Raw genomic sequence first — 14779 nt, 5'->3', positions numbered from 1 at the left:
AACAGTTGACTACAGCTGCCTCGGCCGTCTTTTCCAGCTTTTTACAAAGCGTTTTATTTCTTTCGCAAACCGCCGGGACAACTACAAACTACAAGAATCTGTATAAGGCTGTACGGTCGCGCTGGGGGTGCGCTTTAGGTGCCCCCCTGTCGTTTCCATTTCTTTCTTGGATATTTCGTTCGGACCAAACGGGGGGAAATATGGGATTGCTCAAACTTGAGTTTGTGGTCGCCATCTGCTGTGCTCGTGTTGGCACTTCCCTAGAACAAGGTAAGTGACATGATCAGTAATATTAACACGTTTCTTAATTGTCAGAAGGCTAGTTAAAAGTGCATACACTCAGAAACGACAGAGTATCGGTACGAGAAAACTGCCTACCCTATTTCTGATAGTCTGTGACAAAATCGAGATTTTATGGATTTAGTTTCTGTGGCACTATTTCATTTTTATTTTTATTTCAATTCTAGTTACGAGGGAATACAACGGCCACCCAGGCAGCACGGCTGATTTTGGGTGCCGAAAGATATACAAATTAAACATACACAATATGACTTACTAATAGGCTAACAAGTACCACGTTAGGCTAAGATCCATCCATAACTATGTAAAAATTCTAACAGACTTAAGTACAAGGCTTCCTATAAAAGTATTCAAACAAGATAATATGCAGTTTTCGACGTAAACTAAACTATAATACAATATGTAAGGAAAATATATGTAACGCATGATCATATGAGGTTATCTTATGTGGTATCACTGAAAGGACCATCGAAACGTTTTGTGGCGGAAATAAATGTTTCAAATGCTTCAAATAGTTGTTTGTTTGTGTGAATGTTACAGCCTGGTAGCCCCAGGCACTATGATGAGGGTAGTTTTCTTTACAGTTCGTATAAGCTTCACTATAAGGTTTAGGAGAATAAATAAATGATTTTAGCAGACTCTCGAGCACGCATGTTTCCACACGTACACACAGAAAGCTTCGCCTTATCAATCTTGTTTCATTTCTAGAAACAAAATCACCATCTCCATCCCCCCAGCCAGAACAAAAAGACTCCAGAACTCGTTCCTACATCAGTCTATCAGACTCTACAATCAGACCGTATAAACTTGTCATATCTGGAACGTACTGTTCATATAAGTAGTGTATATATTTATGTATATATGTATGTAATAATGTTATGCGTTTATTTTAATGTAATGATGTAAATACCAATGCCATTCAGGCGACATTATAGTTATATTTTGTATGTCTGCAATGTTGGTATGGAAATAAAGAATTAATTGAGAATTGATTTTTCATACTCATGTGATTATTATCATATATTATGTTAGGTATTTAGTAATGTATTTTTGTTTAAATTTGAATTTATTTATTTACTTATTTATTGTGTTCCCGTCCGTCGACCCCCCCCCCACCCCCCACACACACACACTCACTGGACCTCTGGGAAGAGCGGCCAAGGCCGACAGGGCATTTCCAGTATAAATAAAGACTATTGATTGATTGATTGAAGTCGTAACCACGTAAAATGAAGGCATCCGTTTTATCCCGATCCTGATTATATTCTGGATTTTTATCCCATCAGGAAACCACGCCTTTGAGGTCCTCCGTACTGCAAACCAGAAGTATAGAGGAGTCGACTTCTTGGCCATCCAGGCGAAGTTGCCAGCTGACGGCCTGTCTACCAGTCCGGATTGGTGCAGCGACTATGAGAATCTGTGTGCTGGCTACGGACTGAGGCCGACGGGCTGTGGGGAGAACTGGGCAGTCGAGGGTGGGAGCGAGAGCGACCCCGGCCGTATCCGGTAAGATCTGTGACATATAGACCAGTCATAATGCGCGCTGGCGGCAAATCATGTTATTTGTGAGGGCATGCAGCTTCTACAAGTCAAATTTTCAAATCTTGCATTTGTCATCGATTCCACGGGGAATATTCTAGATCTAAATGCATAATTAAATCCAGTATTCAACTTTTATTGCACCCATCACAATACTATAAATGGTGTTCTGCATTAATATTTCCTGCAATCTATGTTGTTATTTTAATGCGAGCAGTTAGAAAATTTAAGATTTTGCCAGTCAAAACTTTAAAAAAGAGTCCTTTATACCAGGGAATAGTAACAGTCAATAGAGAAATACCAGCATTAGAGATTCCTGAATTGATGACTCCTGGTGTCATGAAGCGGATTTTAGTGACACGTGGCGTAATGCTGTGTACAATGCTGTGTACAATGCTGTGTTTCCAGGTGCGTGACTGAGTACAACTCCGACCCGTACATCAACAACGTGCTCGGCTGTCACGCGGCCGACCATGTAGCTGAGGTGGCGAGATTGGCCTTCTCAGCCACGAATATACGTTACAGGAGTTTCGGCTTTGACTGGTGTACCACCAGCACATGCCAACGTGGCATTTGGGAGAGTCTTAACAGTCTGTACGACACAGGGTCAGCCTTTGGTCCAGGAGGGACCGGAGACAGGATTGTGTACACCGTGTGCGCAGGCTCAGCAGGTAAGCTTAAAAGTATTTTCATAAATCATTTACAAAATGCGTTAGAATACTGTTGTCTTCCTTGGACTTGACCACATCACATACGCGTGCCTATATACCATCCATGTTCTGTCACTGTCCCCGGGGAAAAGGTGATCTATGAATAATATATGGCTGTCCTATTGAAACTTTTTGTGAACATCCATTGCTGTATGCCTAAGTGTCCGGCCTTTGTTGTAGCATTGCCTTTCCCGTCTGTCGATTGGTTGAAATTAGAAGATACTTAACCAACACCGTTTCCCATCTACCAGTTTCAGCACAACAGATGCTACATTTGAAATGAGCCTAATCAACATTTTTTTGTCATTTCAGCTACCCAATGTCCAACGCTGACTGTGCCAGGTAACGGAGCGCTGAGCCCAGAAGGAGCGAGCTCCTACAATGACGTGGTGACGTTCACCTGTAACCAGTGGTACGAGCTGGAAGGAGCCTCTAGTGTGAGGTGCCAGGCGGACCGAACTTGGAGTGGTGATGTTCCTACATGCACACGTAAGATAGTTTGCGGAGGTTTTTGTACAAGCATCTACTGAAGTTTTGTCTTTCCACAGACACAGCGCAGCGATATGGAATCTGTTCACAGTTCTGTTCACAGTTCACGTACACACAAGAGGACTATGCCAGAAGCCATATGTGAATGTTCTTAACGTTATGTTATTGTACTAACAATGCATCCGTGTTATAAAGATACGTTGGCACACACAGCAAAATATACACGTCTTCCTTTCTCCATCGTTGTGGTGTATCTAACAAACTTGAAATAAAGGTACATCATTGACATACTAACAGAATGCTTTTGCATTCGATGATGACGGTTTTCCAGTTTCAGACTAGTCTACATGTTAGTCCAGTAAGCCACAAATCTACAATGTAACTGTCATTGCATACAAACATCTTTTCCCTGTAGTCTTATCTTAGGCACTTCACTTTCTATGTGAAGAGTACTTCTCCATTTGGGAGGAATAGCGTTAAATAGGGCATTGTATTGAAACAATAAACATGGATAATCTCCAACAATATTTTTCAGCTCCCTTAATGCCATAAAGTGTCCTTGTTTGTCTACAATATCATTAATGTACATAATATCTTTTTTAACCCAACTACTGAAATATAACATTTTACCTTTATATGTGATACAGTTGTTGTTCCAAAGAGGTTGCCATGGTACATTTTCATCAGTTATAGCATCTATCAATTCGGGTGCCTTTAAATCATACCAGATTTGTATCAATTTCTGGTAGAAAACAGGTAAGGACTGCATACAGTAGCTAGGTTGAATATGCTGAACACTGCAGTTACATCTAAAGATAAAAAGGTTAGAACCAAATCTATGTAAGTAACTTAACTGAATCTTCTTCCAAGTAGGTAAGTATGCATTACATTGGTATGATAGCTTTTTTATCCATTTCAACATAAACGTTTTATGCATAATTTTTATGTCAGGCATTTTCAACCCACCTGCCGTGTAATCCTGAATTAATACATTACGTTTAACTCGATCCTTCTTCCACAAAAATCTGTAGAACATGAGATTAACATCATTTAAGAACTTGTCAGGTGGTACTAGTACACTTAACAAGAAAGAAAGTTGTGAAGCGATTAAACTCTTAAGTATTAAAATTTTACCCAACAAACTTAAGTTTCGGGGGGCCCAGGAAGAAAGAAGTTTTTTCATTTTAAGAATTTTTCTATTCCAATTGGCTTCAATATTTGAGGCACACACAGAATGTGAAAAACTAACACCTAAACATTTTACCGTATCAGTCCATTTAAGGCCACCAACATGTTCATTACAATTTCTTAAGGAGCCGAGCCACATAGCTTCGGTTTTCCCCCTATTAAGAACTAATCCAGAAAAGGACGAAAAATCATTGATAATATCAAGACTGGCTGAAATGGAAATTTTGTCCCCAAGAGTTAACGTTGTATCATCAGCGTATTGAAAAATACGAGATTCCACTTCACTACTGTCAAAGGAAGGAAGACATATACCTTTAATGTTAGTTGACTGTCTAATTTTCAAAGCAAATACCTCTACTGCGAGTACAAACAGAAGAGCTGACAGAGGGCATCCTTGGCGCACACCTCTTTCTAAATCGATCCAATCAGACAGAAAACCGCAATGATTAATACAACTTTGTGAGTTTCTAGTAAACACATCAATCCAATGTATGAAATCACTACCAAAATTAAATTTCTTCAAAAACGTGTAGAATCAAGTCTTTAGAAATACTGTCAAAAGCTTTGCTATAATCTAGAAAGAGTATTGCGCCAGGAGAATTAGATTCTTTCGTAAAAGATATTATATCATCAATGGCCCTCACGTTATTTGTGATGCTACGTCCTTTAATATATCCAGTCTGATCCTCACTGACAATATTAGGTATCACATTTTGTAACCTGTTTGCCAAGGCTTTGGCGCCTAACTTATAATCAGTGTTGGTAATTGATATAGGTCTCCAGTTCGTTAGCTGGTCCCTACACAAGTCATGTTCATCATTACCCTTAAATAACAAAGAGATAACACCTTTCCTTTGAGTAGAAGAGAGTTGACCCTTAACAAAACTTTCGTTCAGTGAATCAACAACTAATGATTTAATTTTACACCAGAAAAATTGATAAAACTCTGTTGTCAGCCCATCTAAACCTGGGCTACAGCTTCGCATATTTTTCAAACAAGCTGTGCATTCAGCAATGGTAATTAACCCTTCACATGTTTCTCTTTGCATATCAGTTAACACAGGGGCATTAATATCAGAGACAAACTCTTCATATTCATTTAACTTAAATGGCGATTCTTCACGGTAAAGGTTCTTAAAGTACTGTGTTTGTTGGTTCAATAATCCTGCTTGATCAGTGATTATTGTACCATCATCCCTCCTAAGACTTGTTATTACATTACGCGTTGCACGCGCCTTCTCCAACCTGAGGAAATATGCTGTGTTTTTCTCACCCTTCTCAATCCAGGTGGTTTTGGAGCGAATTTGTGCTCCACGTGCCTTATAGAGAGCATGCATTTCAAATTCGGCTTTCTTTTTGTACACCTGTTGCTGTAACGTTGCATTATTTGGATCAGTGGCCAGTGTTTTTCTAGTCTCATTAAATCTTCTTCTAAAACTTTGCTAGTCATGCGTCTTTCATTAGCTTTTTGTTTGCCGTAGTCAATCGAAAACATCTAACTTTATTTTTACAATAATCCCACATCATTTGTTTGTTCTTGATCGACGAGGCATTTAGGCCGTCTTCGATATTCTCAATAATCTGATTAACACTGTCTACATAAGCTTTATCATACAATAAAGAGTTATTAAATTTCCAGTATGATGAACCCTTATCCTGTTGGGTCACACACATGTCCATCATGACTGCTCTGTGGTCACTACATGGAAAGGACCAAATCTCACAGCTGGTACTTTTATCAAATAACATATCATTAACAAAGATATAATCCAGTCTTCTAGCAATGAATGGATTCTTTTTGGACCAGGTGTACTCTCTTTCAACACCATGAAATGTTCTCCATATATCAACAAGGTCATGTTCATTCAAAATATTATTCAAAATTGTCATTTCTGTGCTGTCGTACTCCCTTCCCGCTATATTATCGAGAGAGTTGTTAAGGGTCGTATTAAAATCTCCAGCAACCAGTACATGTTCAAAATCAGTACAATATTTTTGTATCATGTTCGATACTTGGGAGAAAAACAGCTTTTTACATGTCACAGCATTTGGGGCATAAATGTTGAAACAAACAAATTTTTCATTTTGAGACGTAAATCGTACACCGATAATACGGTCAGAAATATCAATGAACTCAATGTTTTTACAGTCAAAATGTTTAGATATAAGAATAACTTGCCCCTTACTGTGACGTGTACTGGGATGGGCAAAAAGTTTACCACCCCACTCTTTCGTCCACAATTCAAAATCATCACTTGTTATATAGGTTTCTTGCATTAGTACAATGTCAATCTTTTTTGACTTAAGAAATTGAAAAACAGTTCGTCGTACCGTTCGTTTCCTTAAACCTCGTGTATTGATGGTGAGCAGTCGTACCATAGGTGTCGGTGGAAGATAGTTCAGCTACAGTAACTATCCATTGTCTTTCCTTCTCCTCTGATCGTCCAAACGACCATCGTCTTTGTGAAGTTTGTCCGGCTTTGCCTTATCAGGTGGAGTAAGAACGTTCTTTCTCTTTCTAGTTGACCTTGTTGACACTGGTTGGCGTCGTAGACCACGCTCCCCAGTGTTCTCGGTGCTGGTCGACGTTGGACGCGATGAGCGCGTTCGTCTCCTCTGATAGGACCCATCAGAGAGCCCTGCTTCCTCTTGTGGGGGTTTTGCTTTTGCCCCTCTTCCAGTGTTTTCGTCTTCGCTGTTTTCCACATCTATAGGGCTTTCTACAGCTTCAGCAGCCTCGTCCGGATCACAGGAAGCCCAGTCACCGCTGTGCTCGTCTCCGCTGTGGCAATCATTGCCTGTTTCACGGGTAGATCTAGTCGAGTAAGGGCGGGAGGAAGGGTTGGAAGCTTCCCTTGCAGCCTTAAGTCCAGCACTTACTGACTGATCAATATCTTTTCTGCTTTCACGAGATGGATTAGTTTTGTCAGCTCTGCACCACTTTTTCGTGTGTCCTTTCTTTCCGCAAATGTAGCAGGTGATGCGTTGAGGGCATTCGTGGAATGCATGGTCCTCGGCTTTGCAGGATTTGCAATTGATAGATTGACCGTCGTGGAACACAGTCACTTCTATATCAATTAAAGAATCAGTGTCTGTAGGATCAGGTATACTGTAAGTGGAGTAGCGTGGAAACGGGTTAATGATCTTAGAGACGTAGCAAAATCTATGCCCCGAATACAGATGCTGAAAGGGTGAGTCAACATTCCTGTTCTTCTTTTGATGCCTCTTGACCTCTGTTAGCCTTTCAGCCCGAGAGTCCACCCACTGAGCTACTTCTTCATCAGACACACTATGTGGGATTCCATGAATTGAAATTCTGGTTTCAGCTTTCCTTAATCCTGTCTTTTGAAGTCCAGGATACCGTAAGACCCTGTGCCGACGACGACGCGACCGACACTGATCGCTTTAGCTTTAGCATCCAGGCATGAAAAGTTGATTACCCAGGTGCGTTTTTGGCTAAGGTACTGCGCCCCTAATATTTCGTCGGGTTTTATGGCATCCGTCATCTCGTTTCGCACAGTATTGTATAAAGCTTCAACTAAATCGAACTCAGAAAGTTTAGGCATACCGACTGCGTCAATTTTGATCCAAAGGTTGGTGTCTTGGAGCCTTGAAATGTCGTCACGTTCACGAGCCGCCATCTTTGCTGTATGCGTAGCTCGCCCTCCCACTGGTTGCGAAAAGAAGCCACAAAACTCTCACAGGGAAGAAAACGGGTAACTCCAAGGCAGCGACGACAGTCAGTGATCACTTATAAAACTTAGGAATCAAAGTAACTGGAAAATGTGCGGTTTCACCGCTAAAGAGCCACCAGAACGCAAATTCTGGCGAGCTCAAGAAAAAGAACGTCAGGTGACCTCACCTGACCTTTCACCTCTCTCTCTAATTCAGACTAATTCATTTTTCAAAAACATTCTTCTTTTTCGGAAAGCAGTCACGCCTACGGGCCAAAGTTTCTGGGAAAAGCGTTTACAGGGGATGGATTTTCAATCCACACCCTGGAAGACAATATGGAAATCGTTATTTCTTGTTATAAAGGAACCAAGAATTCGTTCACTACAGTGGAAAGTGTTACATAATGTATATCCGACCAGAGTTAAATTACATAAACAAGGTATTTCAGAGAATGACAAATGCTTGTTTTGTAACGCTGTGGACTATGTTGAACATTTTTTTTATTATTGTGACATTGTAAAACCCATTTGGTCAGAAGTAGAAAAGCTTTATTGTATCAAATACGGAAACACATTATTACTGTCTATACAGGATGTTATCCTCGGCTACAAACTTCACGACATTGTAAAATATCACTATATTAATGTACTGATACTACTTGGCAAATTTTCAATTTGTAAGTATAAATATGGTGAATACAAGGGTAGTATACGGATATTATATGAAAATGAATGTTCCGTGAGAGGCTTAATTTAAACGTTGCTTACCATGTTGTAAACAATGTATACCACATGTTTTGTAAACCGAAAACTTCAGGAAAATCGTAAGCAGTTTTTGTGCTCACGAATATGAAACCAACTGTTAGTTCATTTGCAATGTATTGTTATGTTGTTGTTGTGTGAATAAAGTTACTTTTTATAAATAAAAAAAAAAAACTAGTCATTGCAATGTACTGATGACATTGTCAGTTCTGTGTCTTGTTTTGCAGAATCATTGAACAGACGGAAATTAGAGCGTCAGGAATAATTGAGACACTTATAAAGGTTTTTTGGCATCCTAATTTCAACAGTTTCTCCCAACAGGTTATGCTGCACACGGGCGCGCATGTATCAATTGTTACTTAGACTTAGCATTAGTTTCATACCGAACCTGAATTCCAGTTTGATTTGTTGTATCTTAAATCAGGAAACCACGCCTTTGAAGTCCTCCGCACCGCAAACCAGCAGTATGAAGGAGTCGACTTCCTCGCCATCGAGGCGATGTTGCCAGCTGACGGCCTGTCTGCCTCTCCGGAGTGGTGCAAAGACTATCAGAATCTGTGTGCTGGCTACGGACTGAGGCCGACGGGATGTGGGGAGAACGGGGCAACCGAGGGTGGGACATGGAGCAACCCCGACATGATCCGGTAGGATCTGTGACCTGTGAAACAGTCAAATACGCACCAGTAATTGATGATTTGAGCGGAAATGTAGTTTTTACACGAGCTAATGATGAAAACGTGCATCAGTCATAGATACTATGGGGGCTATGTTACCACACTTCATAACACTTATCACAATAGTATACTAATACAAGATGAGAGAACAGAGAATCGTTTATACAAAAAATAATAGTAAAGGAGGACTTTAAAGCATGTTGAGTCGACGAACCTGGAATGAAGGTGAATTTAAGTGGCATGCTATCTAACATTGTACACAATGTTGTGTTTCCAGGTGCGTGACTGAGTACAACTCCGACCCCTACATCAACAACGCGCTCAGCTGTGGTCCGGCCTGGCATGTAGCTCAGGTGGCGAACTTGGCTTTCTCAGCCGGGGCTACAGGGAGGAGGAGTTTCGGCTTTAACAACTGTCGCACCGACTTCTGCGAACGTGGGATATACCAGAGTCTTCACAGTCTGTGGAACACAGGAGCAGCCTTTGGCTCAGACGGGAGCGGAGACAGGATTGTGTACACCGTGTGCGCAGGCTCTGCAGGTAAGCTTAAGTATTTTCATAAATGCGTTAGAATACTATCATGAAAGTTCATCTGTGTTGGTAGTAATCATAGTAAAACGTTAAACTTTATTCCAACACACTATTTACTGGGATCAAATTTTCAGCGACTACTGTCGCCTTCAACACATCCACATCGAATCACCGGGCCACACAGTCTCTCTGGACAAAGTTAGAATACTGGACACTGAACAGGACTACTTGCTAAGAGGCATTAAGGAGGCTATATATATCAGAGCACTTCAGCCTTCACTTAATAGAGATGGTGGACGATATAAACTCCCTGGCACTTTTGATCAATTGCTTACGTCACGTATCAGTAAAGTCTCGTGTGAGTGAAGTCACGTGTTTGTAAACCGTAACTCTCGCGAGATCACGTTGTGAAGTGATTGGTCATTAATTATCCTGATGAAGGCGACAGTAGTCGCTGAAAATTTGATCCCTGTAAATAGTGTGTTGGAATAAAGTTTAACGTTTTACTATGCGTTAGAATACTGTTGTCTTCCTTTCACTTGACCACATCACATACGCATGCCTGTACATCATCCATGTTCTGTCACTGTTAACGGGGAAAAGTGGTCAATTGATGACATGTGATGGCTCCAGACATCCATTGCTGTAAATCTAAACCTAAATGTCAGTGATCATCTCTCCGCCATCTCATTTTCTGTACATAATTGCATGTTGTAATTACTGGTAGCTGATGTGGATGTAGAAATAATACCTTTTTTCTTATCTGTGTTCTTTTCTTACCCGGAACAGACAATAGTGGTTGCGCTCAGATCCGGAACAAACTCTCAGGGGGAGATTACAACTGTTCCTGTCGACCGAACTTTGTGCTAATGCAAGATGACCATGGCTGTTCCTGCCGACAGGGCTTCGCGTTGACTGCTGATCAGCATGGTTGTGAAGGTAGGGACGGATTTTTAAATACATATTATTATTCATTTATTTATTTACATATATTTGACGAGTATCAGACAAAAATCTCCAGGGTCTCTTTAGTTTACACTCTGGAGTCTGATATTTCGTAGACTCCTGAATAAAGGGAACGCAATATTATCATGTCAGCTCTTAACCTACTGGTTTTTACTTACTGCCTTTGTTGCTGCGCCCTTTGCAGATACTGACGAGTGTGCAACAGACAACGGTGGATGTGCCCACAACTGCACCAACATCCCAGGAAGTTACAACTGTTCCTGTCAACACAGTTTTGTGTTAATGCCAGACAAGCTTGGATGCGAAGGTAGGACTGGCCATGAGCTCTTTTTCACATGCATCATGTTAGTTAGTTTGTCAACCACTCACTTAAGTTTATTCACAGGACTTTCAGCTAGCCAATAATGCTTGTCTCGTCTGTTATCCATTAACTCTTTGCAGATACTGACGAATGTGCAACAGACAACGGTGGATGTGCCCAAACCTGCACCAACATCCCAGGAAGTTATACCTGTTCCTGTCAACAGGGTTTCGTGATGTCAGATGAGCATGGTTGTGCAGGTAAGGCTGGATTGAATTTTTCACGTCCATCATTTTAGCTAGCAATATGATGAACCACTGAAAACTTTCAGCGAATAATGTTTGTCTCGCCTGTACCCTGAACTCTTTTTGCAGAAGACCAATGTGCCACTGACAATGGTAGGTGTGCCCAAACCTGCACCAACGTCCCAGGAAGCTACACCTGTTCCTGTCGTCATGGTCTCTTTAGTTTACACTCTGTCACTCTGATATTTCTTAGACTATTGAGTAAAGGGAACGCAATATTATCATGTCAGCTCTGGTTTTTACCTGCTGGTTTTTACTTATTACCTTTGTTGCTGCGCCCTTTGCAGACACTGACGAATGTGCAACAGACAACGGTGGATGTGACCAAACCTGCACCAACGTCCCAGGAAGTTACACCTGTTCCTGTCGTCAGGGCTTCGTGTTGAAGACAGACGGACGTGACTGTGAAGGTGAGAGAAGGGAGTTGGAGTGAAGAAGTTTTAGCAAATATTGATATACCACAACAAGTGTCACATCAAGGGGAATTTGCAACATGTCTAGACTTTTTGAAGATTAAACTGTTCCCACAGATGTAAACGAGTGCGAAGAGACCCCAGGAATCTGTGCTGGACGTCATGTTGAATGCGTCAACTTGAACGGAACCTATGACTGCAAATGTTTCCAAGGCTTCAAGATGGGATCAGGATGTGAAGGTGACAAAATCATCTTATACCACCCTTCCACTTAGACGGCGGTCTCACGGCGCTCTCACGGCGCTCTCTCCGCGACCTCAAATTGGCCAGAGCGCGGAGAGAGCGCCAAGGTCGCAAGGAGAGCAAGATGAGAGCACTCTCATTCCGCTCTCATCGTGCTCTCATCGCGCTCTCATCCTGCTCTCATCGCGCTCCCATCCCGCTCCCATCCCGCTCCCATCGTGCTCTCATCCCGCTCTCATCGCGCTCTCATCCCGCTCTCATCCCGCTCTCATCCCGCTCTCACCCCGCTCTCATCCCGCATCCCATCGCGCTCCCATCCCGCTCTCATCCCGCTCTTATCCCGCTCCCATCCCGCTCTCATCCCGCTCTCATCGTGCTCTCATCCCGCTCTCACCCCGCTCTCATCCCGCTCTCTTCCCGCTCTCATCCCCCTCTCATCGCGCTTTCACCCCGCTCTCATCGTGCTCTCATCCCGCTCTCATCGCGCTCTCATCCCGCTCTCATCGCTCTCTCATCCCGCTCTCATCGCGCTCTCATCTAGCTGTCATCCCGCTTTAATCCCGCTCTCATCGCGCGCTTATCCCGCTCCCATCGCGCTCCCATCGCGCTCTCATCCCGATCTAATCCCGCTCTAATCCCTCCCATCCCGCTCTCATCGCGCTCTCATCGCGCTCTCATCGCGCTCTCATCCCGCTCTCATCCCGCTCTCATCCCGCTCTCATCCCGCTCTCATCCCGCTCTCATCGCGCTTTCATCCCGCTCTCATCGCGCTCTCATCCCGTTCCCATCCCGCTCCCATCCCGCTCTCATCGTGCTCTCATCCCGCTCTCATCCCGCTCCCATCGCGCTTTCACCTCGCTCTCATTCCGCTCTCATCCCGCTCTCATCGCGCTCTCATCCCGCTCTCATCCCGCTCTCATCCCGCTCTCATCGCGCTCCCATCCCGCTCTCATCCCGCTCTCATCCCGCTCCCATCGCGCTTTCATCCCGCTTTCATCGTGCTCTCATCCCTCTCTCATCCCGCTCTCATCCCGCTCTCATCCCGCTCTCATCCCGCTCTCATCCCGCCCTCATCCCGCTCTCATCCCGCTCTTATGAATCCACAATATACAGTATGTCATGCCTTGTAGAAGAATACCCTGACATGCAAAATCTTGTATCTTACCTGAAAAAAAAATTAAATGCCGTTTACTAGGGATCAGGAAGAATAACACTGATCTTTTCTCCTTTCCATTCTGTCTCCAGATGTGGATGAATGCTCCGGTGAGCACAGCTGTGATGAGAACGCCTTCTGCGTGAACCAGCCAGGGTCGTACTACTGTGTCTGCCTGGACGGGTTTACAGGGAACGGTACAACATGCACAGGTAACGCCGCTTTACACCTCAATATTATACATGATAACACACATCACATGCACAGGTAACGCCGCTTTACCTCAGCATCCTACATGCCAACACACATCATAACAGTATGGTTTCTTCAGGGTAGTGCTTGGCATTCACTTGACTAGGTTAAGCCCACCAAAATGGCGGACGCCGCCATCTTGGATGTACGCAACCCACCAATGTGGTGTCGGCATCCATTATAACTATAACCAATTACGTTATGTTACAAAACCATACTAGTATTAGATAAGCAACAACTCACTTGTGCAGAAAAGGGCCAGGCTACGAGTATGTTGTGTTCGGATTGTTCCTTAACTTTTCCTCATGTACCACCTTGCCTAACGGCATGTACAAATACACCTTACTGCAGAGGTAGTGCCAACCACTACACCTACAAGCCCTACTACAACGGTGCAGAGCACGGCGGCTACAACCGCGGCAGAGTACACCACCCCGGCGGCTACTTCTACTGTCAGCACTAAAGCGTCCACGTCGTCTGCTGCTCCTTCCACCACCAGTACCTCCCTCAAGGCCACTACAACAAAGGGGGATGCCATCGGTAAGTTATCATTTCGTCGTTTTTTTCTTTCTCACATCAATGCATTGATTAAAATTACATCTTACGCAAGCGTGCAAAACAAAGTATCAAGCACCCAAGTATCCAGCATCTGGCAGACGTTAGGTAGTTCTGTAACTGATTTTTGGCATAGTGAAGGAACTACTTTGTAAGTTGCACCCATGCAGACAATGGGATTAAAGATGTTGCTTTTCTCTTTCAGACTCAGAAGAGACCACCACAAGCCCGCCCCCGACACCAATTGTGACCTTCGTTTCTCACGTACGTAAAGTCATCTACTAAAGTTTTCAAAATAAATCATTTTGGCTTTTGGTTGTCTGCAACATATTGTCATGTCAACAACAATTAGAATAGATAATCATGAAAACAAACCCACTTCTAAAAGTCTTGATCTCTCAACAGGAGCCACCGGAGACGAGTGAGAGCAGCCCTCAGCAAACCAGAACCATCAACACCATCGCTGACCTGCAGTACGACAAGGACGATCCGGGCAGCATACTGGATCAGCTCATTCCGTATAGGGGCAACAAAGGCTCTTACTCTGAGGACAGAAAGGTGAGACACAGTACGAGCAAAGCGACCAGTTTTGTTTAGTTTCAGACTTGGTCCATTCTAACCTACATGTGCATTTGCAGACTTTATTTGTCGTCTGTTTGCAATGGATCCGCCAATGCGCAATGTTCTCTTGTCGTCTACAAGGTCGCTTAAACACTCTGAAACG

The 14779-nt window shown here is 43.0% G+C and overlaps 2 protein-coding genes across 2 annotated transcripts; both read left to right on the top strand.

Annotated features, from left to right (window-relative positions):
• Nucleotides 1-200: 200 nt before the first annotated feature.
• Nucleotides 201-11370, top strand: LOC109463501. Its single transcript, XM_019760335.1, has 6 exons — nt 201-270; nt 1587-1806; nt 2248-2510; nt 9685-9876; nt 11018-11109; nt 11275-11370. The coding sequence occupies exons 1-6, from the start codon at nt 201-203 to the stop codon at nt 11368-11370; spliced, it is 933 nt and encodes a 310-aa protein (XP_019615894.1).
• Nucleotides 11370-13963, top strand: LOC109463500 (signal peptide, CUB and EGF-like domain-containing protein 2). Its single transcript, XM_019760334.1, has 5 exons — nt 11370-11394; nt 11727-11843; nt 11970-12092; nt 13341-13515; nt 13852-13963. Exons 1-5 carry the CDS (start codon nt 11370-11372, stop codon nt 13961-13963), a joined length of 552 nt encoding a protein of 183 aa, XP_019615893.1.
• The last annotated feature ends 816 nt before the right edge of the window (nt 13964-14779 follow it).

This window comes from Branchiostoma belcheri, unplaced genomic scaffold (assembly GCF_001625305.1).
Source record: "Branchiostoma belcheri isolate BF01 breed outbred unplaced genomic scaffold, Haploidv18h27 scaffold127, whole genome shotgun sequence".
Taxonomy (NCBI): domain Eukaryota; kingdom Metazoa; phylum Chordata; class Leptocardii; order Amphioxiformes; family Branchiostomatidae; genus Branchiostoma; species Branchiostoma belcheri.
The sequence above is the reverse complement of the archived record's forward strand: the minus strand, read 5'-3'. Positions and strand labels throughout refer to the sequence as shown.

Bases quoted from the DNA above. Each gene is read 5' to 3' on its own strand.
- LOC109463501 (XM_019760335.1), top strand. From the start codon at position 201: ATGGGATTGCTCAAACTTGAGTTTGTGGTCGCCATCTGCTGTGCTCGT. The intron at 271-1,586 runs GTAAGTGACATG...TTATCCCATCAG, and splicing joins TGGCACTTCCCTAGAACAAG to GAAACCACGCCTTTGAGGTC. The intron at 9,877-11,017 runs GTAAGCTTAAGT...CGCCCTTTGCAG, and splicing joins CGTGTGCGCAGGCTCTGCAG to ATACTGACGAGTGTGCAACA.
- LOC109463500 (XM_019760334.1), top strand. From the start codon at position 11,370: ATGTCAGATGAGCATGGTTGTGCAG. The intron at 11,395-11,726 runs GTAAGGCTGGAT...CGCCCTTTGCAG, and splicing joins AGATGAGCATGGTTGTGCAG to ACACTGACGAATGTGCAACA. The intron at 13,516-13,851 runs GTAACGCCGCTT...ACCTTACTGCAG, and splicing joins AACACACATCACATGCACAG to AGGTAGTGCCAACCACTACA.